The sequence below is a fragment of the Triticum aestivum genome, chromosome 1A, assembly GCF_018294505.1.
Source record: "Triticum aestivum cultivar Chinese Spring chromosome 1A, IWGSC CS RefSeq v2.1, whole genome shotgun sequence".
Lineage (NCBI taxonomy): Eukaryota > Viridiplantae > Streptophyta > Magnoliopsida > Poales > Poaceae > Triticum > Triticum aestivum.
In genome coordinates this window covers 377,519,252-377,540,908 of record NC_057794.1, presented here as the reverse complement: position 1 = coordinate 377,540,908, position 21,657 = coordinate 377,519,252, and the positions used below count along the sequence as shown (strand labels likewise).

The window sequence follows — 21,657 nt, the reverse complement described above, 5'->3', positions numbered from 1 at the left end:
AGTCCATAGAACAACAGACAATCATATCATAGGCTAGCTTCTAGGGTTTAGCCTCTTTAACCTCGTGGTAGATCAACTCTTGTAATACTCATATCATCAAGAACAATCAAGCAGGACGTAGGGTATTATCTCCATCAAGAGGGCCCGAACCTGGGTAAACATCGTGTCCGCTGCCTCCTGTTACCATCCGCCTTAGACGCACAGTTCGGGACCCCCTACCCGAGATCCGCCGGTTTTGACACCGACACATTCCTTTCGTAATTGCGTTGAATTGTCAAGGGCGTCGGTGGAAATTTGACCGAGGGAAATCAGCTTCCTGGTGGAAGCACGACTGGCCTCGCTTCGCCCTATACCACGTAAAAAGGCCTGAAACCGTTTTGACTGTCAGCCGGAAACTGCCCCGTTTTAGCTGTTTGTTACAACTTTAGCTTATTTCTATCGGAAACTGCTCTCTAAAACCCAAACAAACACAACCATTGTAATCTGTTGTTTGGAACTTTTTTGAAATCTGTCGCTTGAATGTTCCGAAATGTATCGTCTTTTTGGGCCCTGGATGATGTCGCATAGTTGTTTCTGTTTATTTGGGCTTTTGCTTCTGATTTTGCAGCCTTTTCATTTTGACAAAAAAATCAAAGAAGTTTCTAAATATGTGTTTTTTGCTTCAGCTTTTGGCTTATACCATCATATAAAAACAAAAAACCTCATAAATAAGTGTTATTTTTTCTAGATTTTGGCTTATACCATCATATAATAATATTGATTCATAAGCCAAAAGTTAAAGAAAAAAAATCTCTATTTAGAAGTTTTTGTGGTTTTTTTGTCAGAGCGAAAATGCTGCAAAAGCAGGCAAAACAGAAGCACAAGTCCAAACAAAGAGGGCCATAATTGTGAACATAAATGGCCACTTGGCCCGGTTGGCTGCGCAATCCATCACCCCACCTGTCGCGCTACATCGGCGTTTCCTGATTTCGCTGACCTTTTTTTCCCCACCAGAGCTCGACAAACACCGCTCGCCACCGCCTTTCGCCTTCGCCCCTGCTCTCGTAGCCTCTCGCTCGTGCTCGCAGCGGCAAACCCAGGGCGCCCACGCCCGCCCTTCGCCGTCCGCGAGATGATCCCCTTCAATTCCGCCGTCGCCGACGAGGTCCGCTCCCTCGTCCAGGGCGCCGACGACTCTACCGTCGACTCCATCTACCGCGAGCTCTGCCAGGTTACGAGATGCCCCCGTCCCCTCTCCTTCCTCCCCGAAGCGGCTTCGTTTCTCCCGACGCATGCCTCTGGTGGTCGATTCATGTTCTGCTCGTCTGGATCCAAGGATCCGCCCCGTGATGGATTCGTGCTTAGGAACGCTTCCATCTCAGGACCAATCTAGGGTTTTGCGGATTTAGCTGTCTTACGCTCGTACTTTTGCACGATTTTAACCTAAAATTTGGCTGGGATAACGTGAACACTCTTGATCGGTTCCATCAGGGTGCATAAGTTTCCAAAATATGTGGCAAAATTCACTCGTATGCGCCATTTAAGCTTTAGGATAGATGCATAGTGAACAAAATTCTTCTTATTCCTGTCCTCAATTTTTTTGCTTCTTAGTCCGTTCGTTTAGATTTGATGTTTACAGTGAATATTATGGTGAAGGGCACATTCGGTTTTTGTTAACACAAAGAGCCCCTTAAGAAGAATATAAAATGTTTTCACATGGGGTTTGTTGTTAAGTTGCATGTGTTTGCGGCCATTTGCATCTTTTTCCTTGGAATTGCTTCAGAGACAGCTAGTTGAACTGTGCATTTTACAACCAATCGTTCGAAGAATACTTTCAAATATCTTTGCTTATATTTCAATATAAGAAGAAGATCTTGTGAGATGTGTTCTACACTCTTCGTGTACTATTTACAATATTGGTGCAGTGATATGCAATACTGCATCATCTAGGTGACTGCAGCATTCAGAAACTTCCTGATTGAATCTTGAAAGATGTGCTGCCTTAGTAATTTCCTTACATTCATCTGATCCCAGCAATTTTTACTTTGTCTGAACTTATGGATTATAGCCATCCTAATATCTTTTTTTGTTTCACTTTTGCTGTGTTTCAGTTAGCTGACTGCAGTCCTGATGGTTGCATTTTACTGCTTCAAGTTTGTTTGGATGAGGTGCTGCTGAATGCCGGGGTGGCAAAATACTCTCAATCGAAACAAGATCTTTTATCCACCGTTTTCAGATATTGTCTGGATAAACCATACTTCAGCACCTGTTTTTGTGAAGCACTGAGGACTTTATCTGTCAGTGATGTTTTCCTTGAAACGTTGTCAAATGAACTTGATCTATCCAGAGCTGAGAGGGTTGGTATTGGACTTGCCCTGTCAGATGCCGAGAATATAGGCTTGAATCTGAAAGGTAAGTGTCCTGGAAAGCAGAATTTGTTGGTCTGATCAGTTTTTATAGGTACTTATTTGCACCTTATTTATTTGTTTTGCAGGCCAAAGATTTTCAATTGCTCAAATCGAGGAGTTATGTAAAAATCCTGCACAGTCTATATCGAATGACCAAATTCATGATATTGTTGTGTTTCTTCACCAGACTGATGGCCTCTCAAAGCATATGGATTCTTTTACTAACATTATTTCCCTATTCAAAGTCAAAGAGATGCCATTCCATGTCCCTGTCCTTGTTCAGGACAGCAATGTTCGGCCAGCTTCAAGGTTTTCAGAATTTTTCCAACTTGTGTTCTAGTATATCTTCTATGATGCTCTATTCATGTACATGTCCTTGCTATTTTGTGTCTTACAGCCACATGGAGATGTACATCGGTAGCTTTGATGATGATTTTGATTCCCTTTTATCTGAAATCGGGAAGGAGATAAGCATGGCTGACATCATTACTGAATTGGGTTATGGATGTACTGCTGATATTGCACATTGTAAAGATACATTATCACTTTTTGAGCCTCTCGATGATTTGGGAGTATCTAAGTTGCTTGGGGCTGTTGTTACTACTGCCGCTGGTCTTGGTGAGGCTCATAACACATATTCAACATTCATTTCGGCTTTTGGCAACAGCCAAACAAATGACTCATTTCAGTCAACGGCATGGGATATCAATGTTCTCGTGGACTCAATCAATGAAATTGTGAGTTTCTTTTTGTTATATTTGCCTGTTGTTTCCGTTCTTCCTTTTTAAGATCCAATAACCTGTTTATGGTTGCAAACTTAGGCTCCACAAACAAATTGGACAAGTGTAATGGAAAACCTGGACCACGAGGGTTTCAGTATCCCTGATGAAGGGGCTTTCCGTCTATTGATGTCTATATATTCTCGGGCTTGCAAGGTATGCGCATGCGTTATAGTTCCTGGAACTGAATTAACTAAATTCCTGAGTGTGTAGTTGACTAGTTCATTGAACCATACAGGATCCATTTCCGCTTCATGCCATCTGTGGGTCACTGTGGAAGAATTTAGAAGGGCAATTATCATTCTTGAAACATGCAGTGGCTGCCCCAGCAGATACATTTACATTTAAACATTCTTCCAGGAAGCTGGTATTTTCTATATCCTGTCAGCTTGTCTTACTCGTAGTAAACATCTTTTTTTGGGGTCAAACGTAGTAAGCATCTTGTATTCCACATACTTCTAACCTTCTTTTAAAATCTCCCTTAGGTATTTGCAGACTTGGCTAATCATATCCAAGGCAATCAGGCTTGGTACTGCCTAGACCTTTTGGAGGTGTTATGCCAGCTTGCTGACCTTGGCTATGCAACATTAGCGCGACCGCTGCTGGACTACCCACTCAGTCATTGTCCAGATGTGTTACTTCTTGGCGTTAGCCAAATCAATGTATATTTTCTGTTCCTAGAACTGCAGAACTTTTTTCTCCAAATACTGCATATTTCTCACTTACCTGGAAATTTATTCCTTGTTTGCAGACTGCATACAATCTCCTCCAGTATGAAGTATTGTCATGCGTATTCCCTGCTTTATTGAAGGACACTAAAAATAGCAGTCTAATGAACTATCTCTGGCATCTCAACCCTTCCCTTACTCTCCGAGGATTTGTTGATGCTCATTCTGATATAATTTGTCTTTTGAGAACTGTTGATGTATGTCAAGACCTAAAGGTAACACAATTACGCTTATCTGATGCAATGACTTTTGAGTTGCAACTGAGCAACATTATTGTATTTTGTATCTTCGAATTTAAATACCTGCTGTTGAGTTGCATGTATTTTCAATCAATCCATGCTAGGTAAATAGATTATTGTGTACATAGTAATATGTTCTGGGTTTTATTGGACAGCCCAAATAAAGATTAGTGATTTTTTAGAAGTTATTAGTGGCTCCTAAGCTACTTTAATGCTTAGAAAGGCAAACTCAGTTGGCTAAAGCGATGAATTCTTAAGTTTGAACTAGGAAGCACAAACTGGAATATGTCTTTACCACAATTAATGGTATGATTGCATACTTCTGTCTTTGTGGTGCCAGTAATGGATTATACTTGTTGAAACTTAGCCAGTCTTGTGTTGAAGCGAATATCTTTGTGTATGGACCAATCTGCAAAGCTTAATATTCAATGGAAGCAGGAACTTTCTGCAGTTGACTTTCTGCTAATACAATAAATGGATTTTATTCATGGGGCTGTATTTCAACTTCTACTTTACATCAGTTGAATATGTTTATATCATTTATATCGGTTTCATGCTTATAATGAATAGGCCATTCTGGTATTAATGGGCTTAGTGCTTGCTTCATCACCCTTTCACTTCTTATGAAACAGATCCTATCCGCTGTCCTTGATTCCACTCCCTTAGCATTTAGCATCAAACTTGCCACAGTTTCCTTTCGGAACGATCATAGCAATCTAGAGAAATGGATAACCGAGAAGTTCAGTGCACACAGAGAGGCTTTTATTGAGGTAATATACATGACTTTCCATACACCACTACATGATCATGCAGATTGTACTTCTAAGTACTTCCACTTTAGTTCGGTGTTGTGCTCTTAACTTGCATGCTAACATTTTGCACTCCCAGGAATGTGTTAAATTCTTGAAAGAAAGTGTGGTCAACACAACTCATGCTGCTGCAGAGGGTGTCATCCAACAACCTCAAGCTACTATCACGAATATTTGCTGGGAATCATGTCCTTTATTTATAAAGGTTCTGACTATGCCCTGTTCATTCTGTGCCTGTTGTACATTATGGTGGTACCTTCTTTGCATGGATGTAAATATATGTACATATGGCGTGTCATTGGCAGGTTCTTCAGTCTCACTCTGGACAGCTGTTGACTAACCAACTGGTGGATGAACTAAATAGAGTGGAAGCAGCGTATGAATCAAGGACTCAAAGTTCTCTTGGAAGGGACATTCCTACTTCCGAGGGAGGTTCTGATGACATTGAAACACAGGCAAATATATATTTTCACCAGATGTTTTCTGAACAGATAAGCATTGATGCTATGATACAAATGCTTGCACGCTTCAAAGAGTCTACGAACAAGAGGTGATTTCCATACTAGTTATGATCTACTCTCTGCTTAATCTGTTACCTGATCGACTCGTCTTGATAAAGTCTCAAGATGTGATAGGAAGAAGCAATAGTAGGCACAACTTATATCTGCGCCTCTTTCTCCTCTGGCCTAACTTGTTCATCTTGCCTAGATCCCTTTTTTCTTTTCGAGATGTGACCCTGTATGTTGTGTTGACTAATGTGCTATTGCGATTCCGCTCGTCACTGAGTTCTCTCACTGCATTCAGCCTCCCACCTATCTGTAAGGGAGCCTGTGTCAGAAACAAAAGTACCCCTTTTATTATAATTGCTATAAATAATACCTTCCATTCACATATGATACGAGGCAATCCTGTAAATTAGTTGGCTGAATTCCTTCTCAGTACAACCCCTCATTAGCATCGTTTGTACCTTCATTTTTTTAATGATGCTTTAGCATTTGAGTTGTCTGTACTCTGTTTCTTCACCTACTTATCTTTGGATTCTTAATGTTATCAATGACCAGGGAGCTAGCAATTTTCAATTGCATGATCTCAAACCTGTTCGAAGAGTACAAGTTCTTCCCAAAGTATCCAGATACACAGCTTAAGCTAGCTGCTGTTCTTATGGGTAAGTGATCACTTTGCTTTGCTGAAGTTACCCAGATTCCAGATGCTGTGGGCATTAGTTTGTTGTAATCAACTCAAAAGTTTTCCAATATGTTGACTGGTGAACTTATATGCACATAACACTATTAAATTGTTTGTCAGATATCTTCTGGTTCGAATTTGTGGATGGTTTTCATTGGAAGTGTTCATTGTTCTCTATGACCGCTACTTCCAAAGTTATGTAGTATATAGGAAGGCGGGACTGTAGTTATGAGTGGTAATTAAGATAGAGGATTCCAGTTTTTTGTTTTGTTGTGGAATCTACTGAGTTTGATTTTGAAGTATCATATTTTTAGTATTTTTACAAGTATGCATTTGCTTGTTCTGCTGGGCAGTCTAAATGGGTGATTTTTCTTTTGTTGCTGATTTATGTGTATTTCACTCACTCATTTTTGAAAGTAATGGAAGATACTGTTGTATTTAAGTACTACACAATTGTATAGCAGGCTTAAAATTTTGTTCTACCAAATTGAGGCATGATATACTGCTGATTTGTTGTAATTTTGTTTGCTTTTCTGCTTAATGCAAAGCTTTTGTATCTTCCCTAAAAAGAAGTTAAGATTTACTGTGATGTATTAGTTTTGATGTAGTTTCATGTTTGAAATAGGCTCTCTCATTAAACATCAACTTGTGGCTCACCTGGGACTTGGAGTTGCTCTACGCAGTGTTCTTGATGCCCTGCGTAAATCTATTGATTCAAAGGTTAGCTGTTATTACTTGAATCTTTATGTTGTTTCCATTATGTCAGTCAACTTTTATGTAACTTCTGGATTGTTGGTTGCTTGATGGTTGCAGATGTTTATGTTCGGCACGACAGCGCTCGAGCAGTTTATGGATCGTGTAATAGAGTGGCCGCAATACTGCAACCACATATTGCAGATCTCACATCTTCGTGGAACACATGCCGAATTAGTCTCTGCAATTGAGCAGGCACTTGCCAAGATATCATCAAGTCAAAATGAACCAAATATTGGCAACATATTTTCTGTGGATCCGCATGGTTCTGGTTCACCATCTATCGGAAACACAGAGGTATACCCACATTGCATTTCAAGAAGTAAAGTCACGCTGGAAATCTTGTAATTGCTTGGATCATGAACTGACTCTTGCGACATATTTTTTGACATTCTTAAATACAATAATTTGTTTGGCATGCTAAATTTGTGTACTAGTACCGACTTCCCTTATATGAAAGAGTTGTCTGGCTTATGTAGGTTTCTGACGCATCATGGCAGTTCACCAATCCGACTCCAGCACAGCTTGAACGGCCTTCTTCTTTTCCACTGCAACAGAGGTACCAGGGTTTTCTTGGGGAGAGGTCCAAAGGTTCTACAAACAGCGTCCAAGCTAAGAACATTCTATCTATCAGTCAACCTACTGCTTCAACACCTGGTGATTTGTCTATGGCTCCGAAGGTATTAGGATCAAATTAACTTTCTTCATCTTTTGACGCTTGGCAGATGTAGTAAATTTTCCATTTATGTCCTGTATATCAAGTTTATCACAATGTGTCTTTAATCTCTTGCAAATTATGATCAATTGTAGGTTACCGCACCACCATCCTTACAAGCTTCTCCTCATCATTCTGCCACTATTTCAGCCTCTTCACAATCCACTAATTTTCTGAGGCCTAGAAGTTCAGCTCCTTCAGGTTACTTCTGGCTTACATATTAAAGTTTGATATTAACCAGAAATATGTTAGTAACTGTAGTAGTGATGGTTCATTGCTTATAGCATGACTATAATTTTATGATATTATTTTGTTAGGCACTCGATCTCCATACACTACAGGATTTGGAGCTGCTTTAAATATTGAAACTCTTGTTGCTGCAGCAGAACGAAGAGATACATCAGTTGAGGTTTGCTTAGTCTTCCAAAGTGAAATTTACCACATTTATACTCTAGGCTAAAGTTTTAGTGTGAGAACTGAAATGGTATAGTAGGTGAGGTTTTTTAGGTGTCTAGTGTAGTTCTATCACTTTATTTGAATAGTCTTGGTTAGTTAACAACTTAATTTAATCGTTTCTACCTCACATAGGCCCCTCCATCTGAAGTTCAAGACAAGATATTCTTCATGATCAACAATATTTCCAATTCTAACTTGGATGCTAAGGCAAGGGAATTTAATGAGGTTTCTCAGGATCAGTATTATCCTTGGTTTGCGCAATACATGGTCATGAAAAGGTACTCCTGATGACCAACATATTTTTTTTATGCAACAACTTTCTACTTGTCAGATCCCAAAAGCATATGCAAAATTTTACAGGGCAAGCATCGAACCGAATTTTCATGACTTGTATTTGAAGTTCTTCGACAAAGTTAACTCAAAAGCGTTGAATAAGGAAATGGTGAAAGCTACATATGAGAACTGCAAGGTCTTGCATTACTTACTTGTGTATTCCTTGCGTTTTTTTTTGAGGAATGTCTTCCTTTCTTGTTCTACCAATCTATAGTTAAAAATTTGAAATTGTTTTTCTGCAGGCTTTGTTGCAATCGGATCTTATAAAATCAAGTTCCGAAGAGCGTTCGTTGCTAAAAAATCTGGGTAGTTGGCTAGGAAAGCTCACCATAGGAAGGAATCAAACGTTACGAGCGAAGGAAATTGATCCCAAAATTCTTATAGTTGAGGTAGTACTTTGAAATTAGTCCATTTGAGTCCGTTCTTTATCGTAATGTTTTCTCATACCCAAACCAGAGAGATACAGTATCGTTTTTGGACTTCTGTTTGTTCATTACTGCAACTAATATTGAAACCTCTGGATTTGCTGTTACTTTTAACAGAACAGTACTTGTTGTTATACTTTTGTTTTGGGTGCTGAATTTGGCATTGTGTGAGTTGTATGTATTGGTGAAATAATTCTATGTTGCAGTGTTGCCATTTTGACTTTTATCTTGTGTCTGAGGCATGTAGACTTGTGCGGCACGTTTTGAGTTGTATAGATAAGGTTTCAGTCAAGCATTATATATATATATTTATTTATTTATATTTATTTGGGATGCTAGTAGCCCGTGAGGTACTAGCATCCCAAAACGTTTCTTCTTGTGCTGACATTTTTTATTCTGATTATTTTTGAAGGCATATGAAAGGGGTCTGATGATCGCAGTCATTCCGTTCACTTCAAAGGTTCTGTTTTTTTATGTTAATCTGATTTAAAAGAATTCTTTATTTTGTGGTGATTGTCGTTATGACCAGATGGTGCTTTACAGATTCTTGAACCTTGCCATTCAAGTATAGCATATCGTCCTCCAAATCCATGGACAATGGGTATTCTTAGCCTACTTGCTGAGATCTATAATCTACCTAATCTCAAGATGAACCTGAAGTTTGACATTGAGGTTCTTGCTATTCTTTATTCTATTTTTTTTGGTGCTGTCAACATATCTGGCTTGGAATTGCGCAAGCTAATTGTGGTCATTTGAGGTTGTAGGTCTTGTTTAAGAACCTCAGTGTGGACATGAAAGATGTAAAACCATCTTCTCTTCTTAAAGCTCGTACTCGTCAACTTGAAGGAAATCCGGATTTTTCTAATAAAGATGTCACTGCATCTCAAACACCAGTCGTTGCAGAGGTTTCCTCTGGTATGATCCCAGCAAAAAATGTTGTTGAAGTGCAACCAGAGTTAACTAGTACCTCACGGGCTACTAGCATCCCAAATATGTTAAACCAGGTTGATTTGTGCGCACATAATTAATTAGTACTTATGACGTGGAAACCTTTTTGTTCTCTACTCATTTGGATACCTTTATTCTGCAGTATGCACCACCTCTTCGTCTTCCTCCAAACAGCATGGTTGAAGATGATAAGGTTGCTTTAATAATGCCCGATCAGGTTTCACCATCTCAAACGCCGTCTCCATTACCGGCTTTGTTTACTCTTAGTCAGGTTTGCCCTTGTTTTTTCTTAATTTCCAACTTTGCTTTTTCTGTACTCGACTTTGTTTTCTTATATGTTTTTTTACAGCTTATGGCAGCAATACCTCGCGCGGATATATATTTTAGAATTAATGAAAAGCTTAGTTCTCTTGGCTCACTGCAATATAGCAAGTATGTCTTTTACAAGACAAGTTTAGCTGACATTTCAGTTTATTTTACTGATGGTCTACTAACACTCTTCATCATCATAGAATCATGGATGTTGCTTTGGATAAGGCTATTAAAGAAATTATAGGCCCTGTTATTCAAAGAAGTGTTACAATAGCTACCCGAACTACTAAGGAGCTTATTCTTAAGGTGAACGCCTGGACTATTTCCCTAGCTGTACATGTTCATTAGCCATTTGTCTTGCTGTAGTCGAAAGTTTATGACATGCTGGCATATTTTTCCTGCAGGATTTAGCAATGGAATCTGATGATAGTGCGGTATCTCGCGCTGCACATTTGATGGTTGGCACGCTAGCTGGGAGTCTAGCTCATGTAACTTCCAAGGTATTTTTGCATAAGGCTCTTAGATGTAATTTCCAGGTGTAGTTACAGTCCCAGCGCGTTGATTAGTACTCCCTCCGTTCCGAATTACTTGTCGCAGGTATGGATGTATCTAGATGTATTTTAGTTCTAGATACATCCATTTCTGCGACGAGTAATTTGGAACAGAGGGAGTAGATTCATTTAGGTTTAGATTTGATGTATGATGCCATATTCAATTGTTCTGTCTTCTGCTGGCAGGAGCCTCTTCGTGTTGCTTTGTCGTCTCATCTTCGAAGTCTCATTCAGAACCTGAACAATAACAGTGAAACCACTGAGCAGATTGTTCATATTCTGATCAATGATAATCTAGATCTTGGATGTGCGCTAATAGAGACTGTTGCAACACGCAAGGTATCTTCATGTTTTATTAATTTTGCTTACATACCTTGTAATCGTTGGCATTTCTATTTCTAGTTCTTGCTTCCGTAAATGTGATGATAAGTAGCAATTGGTATAGTGTTGCTTCACTTACTATGCTATCAGCCATTTTTGGACCTTTTAACTTTTGCTACCAAATGTATACGCTCAGCAGTATAGCAGAAAATATGGAATGTTCTGTTACAGCATCACAACATCAATGAGAATATTGCAGGCTGTTGAGATGATCGATGGAGAAATCAAGCAGCCTTTTTCACAGCTAAGGAGGCAAAAGGAGTTGCTTGGTTCTGGATATTATGATGCTTTTCCTTACACTCAAGGTCTTGCACGTGTCCCGGATGCACTTCGTCCAAAGCCTACTGGCCATTTGTGTGCTAGCCAACAACGAGTGTATGAGGTGAAGTGGCTGAGCGTGAATTTCTCTTTGTTCTACAATCTTTTTGGTTCCTAGTACAATTGACTGCTTAAATCATGGTTAACTGTTGAATTCAGGACTTCATTACTGTATGGCACAGCCAGAGTAGTCAAAATGCTGGAGCTACCGCTTCTGCTACAGCCGTGACTGCTGCACCAGGCAATTCCAGTATACCTCGACTTTATAGCCCAAATTTGGTACAACCAGCAGATCTGGTTCCTGAAGAGTCAGATCATGGTACCACACAACTTTTAAGGTAACAACACATACATCCATTTTTTTCTGCTCTTATTGGAGCATCTTGTTCTGATGCATTAGATATCTTCTGTCTTCTGCAGTGTTTCCACACAAATTGGTACAAGTGACACTTTTGCCCAAGCTGGTGGGACTACTAACATTGCATCTGTTTTCCCCCCTATGTCATCTAATGACATTCCAGTGGGTGAATCAACAGCTGGAACTAAAGTCAGTGACTTCCACACTTTCCTTTGCATTAATAAAGTACAGTGACGAATTGGAAGTTAATTTCCTAACTTGTAAAACCCTGCTACCAGGATCTTGGCTCTATGGTGCCTCTTTCACCTACGACTGCTGTTGACCATATGGAATCTGTTTTCGCTGAACCTTTGAGTACTGACAACGGATTAGACAGATACCATCAAGTTGCACAGAAGGTAACGCTCATTGTTATATTTGAACCCAACTGCTGTACCATGGAGGAATGTCATGGTGTATGGTAGCGTGTTACTACCTAAAGTGCACCTAGAAATTATGATTTCTTGCTGCATTGTTCAGGAAGTCCCTGCTAACTACAAAACTTTGCATGTCAATTACTAAGCGGGGTTTATTGTCATTGATATATGCAGAGTCTTTACCCTGAATGCTATCACTGAGCTTACTTTATTCTACCTCTTACTTTCAGCTTGAAGCCTTGATTGCCAATGATGGTAAAGATGTAGAAATTCAGGTCAGCTATACTGCTACGTCAGCATTTCCTTTAATGTTTCATTTTTTGGTTTCCTTTTCCTTTTTATATATTGTTAGACTGGATTTTTAATTTAGTAATTGTGCTTTTTCTTGACACAATGTGACCTTTATGTTGGGTTATTGTTCTGTTCAGTCTGTTATTGCAGAAGTTCCTGATATTTTACACAGATGTGTTAAGCGGGATGAAGCTGCATTATTGATTGCACAAAAGGTTTGTTATCCTTTTCTCGTTCGTAATTATGCATTTATTCCTCTACTAGCAAAAGAGTCCGTGCATTGCAACGGGAGAAAAAAAATACCACACGCCCCTAACACTAACCATGACTCGAGACCTCAATAGGTCCACGTTCTTTATTTCAACATGGCATCTTATCAATCTTGCCATTTATCCTTCTTCCCACTCTCACCGACGGACATGCATGGTTATAGATGGTTTCTTTCGTGTCCAATTTTTTTTTGAGGTGTTCATTTTCAATTTGAATCGGCACCGGTATGAAAGAAAGACGGGACGTGCACTACTGATTAATGTTGCATCCTAAACAGCATTTAAAAATTATTAACATGTGAAACAACATCATATTCAGATTCTACACATTTTTCTAATCATTTTTCATACATAACATGTTAAAATTGGAGTTAGGGTTTAATAGATATGAATAATTTTTCAAAGCATTTGAATCTGTCCCTAAATAGCATCTAAAAATGGGTAACAGGTAAAATTAACATCATATTCATATTCTACACATTTTTCTAATCAATTTTCATATATAACATGTTAAAATTGGAGTTACGGTTTAGAAGTTATGAATATTAAAAAAAACATTTGAATCTATATAAAAACGTTATTTTCTAGATGAACGGCTGGTTTATTAACTGAAATTTCAGGGGGTTTTCTGCAAAAAGCAAAATGTTTTCTATTCTCACTTAAATAGGACCGCGGGTTGATAAATCAAAACCTCAGGGGGTTTTCTGCAAAATCTGGAATGTCTTCTGTTCTCACTTAAATCGGGACTGTGGGTTGATTTCATGAAAAGTGCGGGGACTTTTATGCAAAGTTGCTGACAACGTACGGGGTACTTTATTATTAGGTAGATATTCCTCTAGTTCTCAATTTCTTTTGTACCTGGTTATGTTTGTTCCAGGTTTTCAGAAGTTTGTATGAAAATGCATCAAAGAGTACTTATCTCACATGGCTTCTGGCAACTTTAGCTGCAATACGTGATGTTTGCAAACTTATCGTTAAAGAGATAACAAGCTGGGTATGTTTCTTCAGTCTTCACAGTAGCATCTGTTTTTATTGCCCACTTGTAATATTTGGCAGAAGCTCTTTTAGCTCCTCCGTAAGATCTGATTCTGTTGATAAGAAGCACCTTTACCTCGTTTGTTCTTCTGTTTTATGGTATATCCTGTATGCGCATTGTATTTAAATTCAATGAAGTTTTTTGTGTTGCATCTTTACCTTGTTTGTTCTTCTATTTTATGGACATTTTTGTTATGCTAAATTTCCTATTTATACTTCTAGTACTGTTTGATTCTTGACTGGGCTGTTTAAGTTAATTAAATAGGCAGTGCTCCTGCCAGTTTTCTCGGGGGGAATGTGTGTTATATATGGTGCTAAACCATGAAACTGTGATCCTTAAATGGGTGATATATGTGACCGCAACCACCTAGTCAGTATTTCACAGCTGCTTGATTACTTCAAGCTAACTAAAAGAACAAAAATGTTCACGTCAATATGCTGATCAAGTGCAGATTCCAACTACTGTCAATCGATGCTGTGTCTACTTAGAATTCTTTTTTTTAATGGCATAATTTTGGTATTGACTATTTTTCTTTTGTGGGAGATATGACTAATTTATGGGGCACACATATTTTATTAACTTAATTAAACATTTTTGTGCAGGTAATTTGTTCTGAGGAAGAAAATAAGTTTAACCTTGACATAGTTACTGGACTAATTCGTTCTGAGATTCTTAATCTTGGGGATTACGATGTTCATCTAGCAAAGATCATTGATAGTGGAAGAAACAGTAAGTTGAAACATATATTTCTGTATTTGAATATTTAAGAAATAGAAAAAGAAAAAGAAATACTAGACAAATTTCCTTGGTCAACCTAGACAATGTGGAATGGCCCCTAAATTAAATATAGCTATCACCTAAGCAGTAAGGACAAGCATTGTTTATAAGGCGTCTTGCAATTATGCCCGCTTTAGGCGTCAAGGCGGTTGATGCTCGCCTTAGGTCTCCTTACCGCCTTATAAACAATGAGCGCAAGCTTATGCCCCTTCTAAATGAAATATTTGTATGCTATCCTGTACATCACTTCGTGTGATGCCATGATTATTGCTATGCAATATTGGTGGTGGTATGTTGTCTTACTGAAGTTAACAGAAGGAAAGAAAGTAAATAAACTATCACAATTTGACCTTTTTCAATCAATAATCTGTCTGCTGGATTATTCAACATTGGTTACTTTGGTTGGTGTATGACTAGACTGCCTTTGTGGAATAATAATTTCAGTTAAAAAGAACAGTAATTGTTACATATAAGTTTACCCATGTGATTTCACCAGCTCAAGTATTTTGACTTTTTAACAGAGTAAGTGTAGGAATTTGGACCTTAGAATCTCTGGCATCTATTGTCACAAAGGGAACTGTGTAGCATGCATCTAACACAGAGAAACACAAACATGAAAATGGTCCTAGTTCTTTGCTCTGCTCTTAGTCTTTTGAAACTAATAACCAACTGTAGTACCTGAATGATGAGTATTCGCTGATTTGTTCAACAAATTGCTCAAGGAAGTGTAATACATGCTTTTAAATGGGCATACCAATAATATTAAAAAAGGATAATGTATTACCCACACCCATGGTAAAGATGGAAGGATTAAATCATGAAACTCCAATCACTTGCCTAATTGTCATTTGCCATTGTTACAAAGAACTTTTTGCTGCAGCATAGGTATTACCATGACAGCTTATAACGTTGTAGAAGGCACTGTCAATTGATAAGGATGTATGCAGAAATATAAAAGCAAAATGTAGGGGAAAAAAAGCCACCGCAATACCAAACATGTAAGCCATATTACATGTTTAGGCATTCAGGAGTCTAATCTAATCTTTAAGCAATGCCATCCGCTACTTTGTAACTTTGGAGTAACATCATCAAGTATTCATGTGCTCACCTCCATCCACCAAATCTTCAGAGACTGCAACAGAGTTCACTATATCACTTGTCCAGACATTGATTACCCAAGAACCCAGTGGCGTTTCTGAGCTTTGTAATGTTGTTGATGCATTATCGAAGGTAGGCCATTTTTTTGCAAATGTTGTATACTTTGGTCTAATCACCATCTATTTTGCTTATTCGTAAGTGGTAATACGTTCTGTGTTACAGCTTGCAATCAGGCCTGGTTCACCTGAATCATTGCAGCAGTTGATTGAGATTGCAAGGAGTAATTTCAAGAATGCTGCTAGCTTTGCTGCCATGAAGGATGAAAAGGTTAGGCATGCAAGGGATAACAAGGTTTGGATGTTTATGCATGGTCAAGTTTCTCTGTTCCTATAGGTATATGTTTTCTGACTTGATGATTAATTTCTATCATTCGATTACAGGTTTTATCTGGCCGTCCTTCATCAATATATAAAGAAGAAAATGATTCTGCTTTTGCGGATGCTGTTAGTTTTCAAGACCAGGTAGGAAACACGACATCCTATTTTGTCGTACACCATGCATCATACATTTCACACAAGAATTTTATTATGAGGGTGTATTGATGATAAACATTAATGATACTGTTTCTTTGCGTAATTTAGTATTAATAACTCTTTTTTCATTCCATTTTCCATATTTTGCGTGGCAAAATTTCTGTTGTGTTATTTTACCATTGTACTGTTCAGTATAGTAATGATGCCATCTATCTAAGTGTGTGCAAAAACATATATGCACTCAACACAATAACATTCCTATTTTCCACGCAGACATCAGTTGTTATTGCCAGAAGAGTGCAACAAATGCAACTTGCAGTATCACCTTTCACATATAAATTAATATGTTGATGACTTGATTATGTTATCCAATCGTACAGTCGTATTGCGAACCAAGTCTCTATGCATTTAATTTAATTTGCATCAGCACATTATTTTTGTCTCTTCCCAGTGTATAGTTGATTTGAATATGCTCCAGTCATTTGTCTTTATTGATGTATTGGAGTTTGAACTTTGTAGAAAGCTAATTTGGTATTTGGTTGATGTACAGGTTGCAGTTTTATTCTCGGACTGGTGTCACATATGTGATCATCCAACTATGGGTGATTCAGCATATAGTCATTACATTGTGCAGTTGCAACAACATGGCTTGCTTAAGGGAGATGATTTGACTGACCGCTTCTTCCATACTCTCACGGTGATTCTTCTACCCAGTATCAAGTTTATACTGATCTCCGTGATATGTGAGGGCTAATACTTAAAATAACGCAGGAACTTGCCATCACACATGCTGTTGTCTCTGAGCAAGTTATTGCTCCTGGTGGGATGTCTCAGCAGCCGGCCCAGCAACTCCAGATTTCATATTTCTCAATTGATTCATACTCGAAGCTTGTGACTTTAATGTTCAAGGTATATTTAATGTTTTTCTTCCAAGGAGGGCTTGTTTTATTGCATTAATCATGCAAAAATTGATGCATAGTATTTCCTTGAACTCCTATTATCTCTTGTCAATAATCAACTTTAGGCCTTGCCAAGGCTTTGTGCGAGTCCTTTCGCTACTGGCAGGTTCATCGCAGTCGCAATGCTTGCCTAATTAGGGCAATGTTTAGACAAGCTAAACTGCCTGTCTGTTTATTAACATAGCGAGCACTTTCAGTCAAGATATGTCTGCTGCTTCCCAGTTCCAACTAGTATTGGGAAAGCTGCAAGTAATCCTTTGATCCTTATTCGAGACATGTCAACAATTCAACATAAAAGGAAATGTTAACATACATTAGACTATGTGGCCAAGTGTCGATGTAGTACCTGTTGATTGCACACCCAAGATATTTTTGGTACATCGGCTGATAGCTTGTTACAGTAACTTTACTTACTGTTCTTTTTACAATCTTCAGTATGGCGTGGATTTAGGACCAAACAAAGGCAGCCTTCTTCTGAAGGTCAGTGTTTACCCTTTAGCTCTTAGGGAATTTGAGCCTACTAAGGTGCCTATTCGCTAAAATCTTTCCTTTTTACTGCTCTGCAGATTCTCTCCATAACCACTAGGATCATTCAGAAAGATGCTGAAGAAAAGAAAGTTTCTTTCAATCCTCGGCCATATTTTAGATTATTTATAAATTTGCTAAGTGAGCTTAGCACTGCTGACCTTCATGATGGTGCTAGTTTTCAGGTATATGCTATGTATATTTAACTTGTTTGCACAAATTATATATGTTTAACATAATATCAGATTTGCATGGCTTGCTTGCACTATTTTTTTTTTGCTGAAAATGGTTTTATGCACCAGGTTTTGACTGCATTTGCAAATGCTTTTCATGTGCTTCAACCCTTGAGAGTTCCTGCATGGAGGTTTGCCATCTCGTGAATTTTCTTAATATTTGTGATTGCCTTCTATGTTTTTTATTTCATGCTTCATGGGCACAAAATAGTGTTCTCCTTCCAATACCTAGTGTTGCAACTGAAACTCTCAAATGTATAATCCAAAAACCATCTATGAATGCTCTCTTCAACAAATTGATAAATATCCATGCTTGCTGAAAACAATGAGTTGTTATGTGTCAAGGTGGGTCTTGTCCTAGAATCATCTGATCCTTATTCGAAACACCTTATTATTTTGTTTTGACATATATATGAATTTGACCATCACCGTGCCATTCAAACTTCCCCATGGTCTCAGTTCGATTAGAATGTGAGTAATCAGGCCCCTTGCAACAATTTTTTTGAGGGACCAACCATCCTATTAAGGCGATTAACGACAGGCATTAAATTGATTCAAGCTCTGCAAAATTGTGTAAGAAAAAAATAGAAGTTATCACAATAAAATGATAGAATGTTCAAATTCGTTGTTATATGTATGATAATCTTTCTCTCCCTAAGTCTGAATCCTATCACTGTATTTTTTTTTAAATATTGAAGTTATGAAATTAGACTGTTTGGTGTTTTTTAAAATAATTTAAGTACTCCCCCCGATCAATATTAATTTTCGCTGGTTGAGTAACAAAAGTACATATTAATTTTTACTAAATCAGCGACAATTAATATAGATCAGAGGGAGTAGTGAAATTACCATGTACTTTTGTTACTTGCCAACTAAATGCCTTTTCCACTGTAGTTTTGCTTGGCTTGAATTAGTAAGCCATAGAAGCTTCATGCCGAAGTTATTGCTGTGCAATTCACAAAAGGGCTGGCCATTCTTCCAGAGGCTGCTTGGTGATTTGTTCAAATTTATGGAACCATATCTAAGAAACGCTGAGCTGGGACAGCCCGTAAGTTCTATCCCTGCACCTTCGTTTGCAGCTGTGTTATATACAGTATGTGTTGCACTTTCATGTACTTTGTACCTTTTCCTTTTGTAGATTCAGCTTTTATACAAAGGAACTTTGAGAGTGCTGCTTGTTCTACTCCATGACTTTCCTGAGTTCCTCTGTGACTACCACTTCAGTTTCTGTGATGTGATTCCCCCAAGCTGCATTCAAATGCGTAATGTTATTCTTAGTGCATTTCCACGCAATATGAGACTTCCTGATCCCTCTACTCCTAATTTGAAGGTATTTACCGACTGCTAGTACATGCTACCTACAAACTCCCCCTGGGTGTTGTATGTTTAATGAGCTCCAGCTGTTTCTTGTAATACAGATTGACCTGCTAGCTGAAATTTCAGTAGCTCCAAGAATCATGTCTGATGTGGAAGGTGCTTTGAAGGCAAAGCAAATGAAGACCCAGGTTGACGAGTACCTCAAGGTAAATCATGTCTGCATTCTCTAATGTAACGGCAGCTTCCAGTCTAGACGATTCTTTAAGCTGGTCCGAGTCATTCATTGAGTATATTGTTGAAACCTTAAAAAGAAATGGTATACATAACGTTTGTTCTTTCTCTCTCATTTGCGTTCTTGCAGAGACCAGAAGGTTCATCCTTTTTAACTGATTTAAAGCAGAAGTTAGTGCTGCCTCCAAATGAAGCTAATGTTGCTGGGACTCGTTATAATGTTCCCTTAATTAATTCGCTGGTCGTCTATGTTGGCATCCAGGTCAGTTTCTATATGTTTGTGTGCGATTGTTTTTTCCATTACAATGTTAGAAATGCTTTTTATACCCTAATATTGTGTCCAAATAGCCAAGTGAAGAAGATATTATCACTTTTTATCAGCAAATTTTCATAGTATTTCAGCATTGGTTAACATAGGTTTGGACTGTATTTAGTCTTCTGTTTGTGTGTTTTCAGACAGATAGCAAGTTTATGACTGGTTTGGTTTGTGCCCAAATTTAGGATCTGAAAACCAGCCAAATTAGCTGGCCATGTTTCTTTTGTTAAGTTTGGTTCCAGAAATACGTAGTTACAGAAACTTCTTTCCAAACTTTTCTCGCTGAACCAAACGGCAGCCAATTTTTTCCGAAGTGACCAAACTTTGGCTCTCAGTGACATTAAACCAAACAGCTATGTCATGTTTTGAATCTGCATCGACCCTATGGGTCTCTACAGTTACAGTATGAAGTACCTTTACCTCTACCTTCTTTGCTTGTTTTTGATCACTTTTCTTGGCATGCATGAACACTCTATAATGGTGTCTAAATTGTAAATGCAGGCTGTGCAACAGTTACAGCATAACAAGGCAAATGCATCAGCATCAGCGCAGCAAATGAACCAAAGTCCTCAGGTGGATGTTTTTCAGATTGAAACAGCCACTGAGGTCTTCAGAAATCTTATAGTGAATATGGATACCGAAGGCCGTTACCTCCTCCTGAACGCAATTGCTAACCAGCTACGCTATCCAAACAATCATACTCACTACTTCTCCTTCATCATTTTGTACTTGTTTGCTGAGGCAACACAGGTAACTTAATGAGTTCCCTCTTTTCGGGTTTCAGGGTTTTTGGTGTGATACCCATATGCATCTATGAAATACCTCCTGACATCGTCCAATTGAAACTTGAAACTTGCAGGATATCGTACAGGAGCAGATAACTAGAGTTCTTTTAGAGCGCCTAATAGTTAATCGTCCTCATCCCTGGGGATTACTTATTACTTTCATTGAGCTCATAAAGGTATGCTACAACGACTACTTGAAAGAATTTTTTGGCAAGGAATAGGTCTAATACAGGGTTGCCTTCTGTAGAATCCACGCTATAGCTTTTGGGCTCGATCCTTTACACGCTGTGCACCGGAGATTGAGAGGCTGTTTGAGTCTGTTGCAAGGTCTTGTGGAGGTAAAGCTGCAGAAGAGGGAGTTCTCGCTGATGGTAGTCATTAGAGAATGTTTTATGCATACTGTGAGCTGTTTGTGTTATGACTTATGAGTGTTGGGGATTCTTTGGGACAGTCTGTTTCTTTTTAGTTTTGCTGTAAATTTTCGTGAGCTCATGTCTAGCACTTCAGGTTAATCTAGCGGTACAATGCATGTCAGATGATCTATAATGCTGTCCTGAAGGCTGACCATTCCCAGTGAGATAATTGCGACTCGCAAAGCTTTTTATTGGAGACATCCGGTCTGGTACTTGAACCTCTTGAGTTCCATGAATATGTGGGGTGTAAAGTATGCCAGAGCATGCCGTCCGGTCAGATCCAAAATGACGCATACCAGGACTAGGGAAATGCCACCCCAAACCCAAAATGTCGGGTCAGAACTCAATTGAGCAGTATATGAAGAGTGTCGACACAAAACCCACCCGCCGCGCGTGTTTTGGCAAGTCGGGACCAACCGACTCAGCTGGAGCATACACTGGAGCCGTTGTTAAGGCGGCCGGCGGCCGACTCCCCATACTATCCGCGTTTGTCTGTTTTGGGCCCAAACGGATAGATGTCATGACTAAACATGCGGCCGCATCCGTATTTTTTGTTTGTTTGGTGTCCGGTCTGCCCCATTTTCAGTGCAAACCTGTGCCCAGTTTATGTCCATATGGACGTCCATGTACGGATGTTGAACGGATGGGCACACCGCCGGAGTTCGGCACCTCGCCGGAGAAGAGACGAGACGAGATCCACCCGCGCGTCCATCCAAACACCCCATCTCAGATCTGCACCGAGCCATCCCACACCGCTCCGTCCCGTTGACTTTCTCGCAGA

At 38.9% G+C, this 21,657-nt stretch overlaps 1 protein-coding gene across 2 annotated transcripts; it reads left to right on the top strand.

The window, feature by feature from the left end:
• The first annotated feature begins 931 nt into the window (after window positions 1–931).
• LOC123051887 (CCR4-NOT transcription complex subunit 1) lies at window positions 932–21,094 on the top strand. 2 transcript variants are annotated; one of them, XM_044474886.1, is made up of 51 exons: window positions 932–1,210; window positions 2,091–2,391; window positions 2,474–2,696; window positions 2,785–3,124; window positions 3,209–3,322; window positions 3,405–3,533; window positions 3,652–3,828; window positions 3,918–4,109; window positions 4,766–4,903; window positions 5,022–5,147; window positions 5,248–5,492; window positions 6,004–6,107; window positions 6,753–6,847; window positions 6,941–7,177; window positions 7,360–7,560; window positions 7,691–7,796; window positions 7,913–8,004; window positions 8,184–8,329; window positions 8,412–8,520; window positions 8,627–8,773; window positions 9,222–9,269; window positions 9,353–9,481; window positions 9,574–9,813; window positions 9,900–10,028; window positions 10,107–10,189; window positions 10,270–10,375; window positions 10,474–10,569; window positions 10,807–10,959; window positions 11,201–11,383; window positions 11,479–11,657; window positions 11,740–11,866; window positions 11,956–12,075; window positions 12,324–12,368; window positions 12,522–12,599; window positions 13,531–13,647; window positions 14,292–14,418; window positions 15,596–15,696; window positions 15,787–15,891; window positions 16,005–16,085; window positions 16,648–16,794; window positions 16,869–17,006; window positions 17,492–17,536; window positions 17,623–17,766; window positions 17,884–17,945; window positions 18,709–18,862; window positions 18,953–19,144; window positions 19,233–19,337; window positions 19,493–19,624; window positions 20,180–20,428; window positions 20,538–20,639; window positions 20,711–21,094. In XM_044474886.1, the coding sequence occupies exons 1-51, from the start codon at window positions 1,112–1,114 to the stop codon at window positions 20,843–20,845; spliced, it is 7,173 nt and encodes a 2,390-aa protein (XP_044330821.1). In that variant the 5' UTR covers window positions 932–1,111; the 3' UTR covers window positions 20,846–21,094. The 2 variants fall into 2 exon arrangements, with proteins under 2 accessions (XP_044330821.1, XP_044330817.1); XM_044474882.1 differs by having other exon boundaries at window positions 15,787–15,915.
• Window positions 21,095–21,657: the final 563 nt, after the last annotated feature.

Excerpts from the sequence above, each read along its gene's own strand:
- LOC123051887 (XM_044474882.1), top strand. The coding sequence starts at position 1,112 with ATGATCCCCTTCAATTCCGCCGTCGCCGACGAGGTCCGCTCCCTCGTC. Across the intron at positions 14,419-15,595 it reads CATTGATAGTGGAAGAAACA|AGACTGCAACAGAGTTCACT; the intron begins GTAAGTTGAAAC and ends CCAAATCTTCAG. Across the intron at positions 16,086-16,647 it reads CTGTTAGTTTTCAAGACCAG|GTTGCAGTTTTATTCTCGGA; the intron begins GTAGGAAACACG and ends GTTGATGTACAG.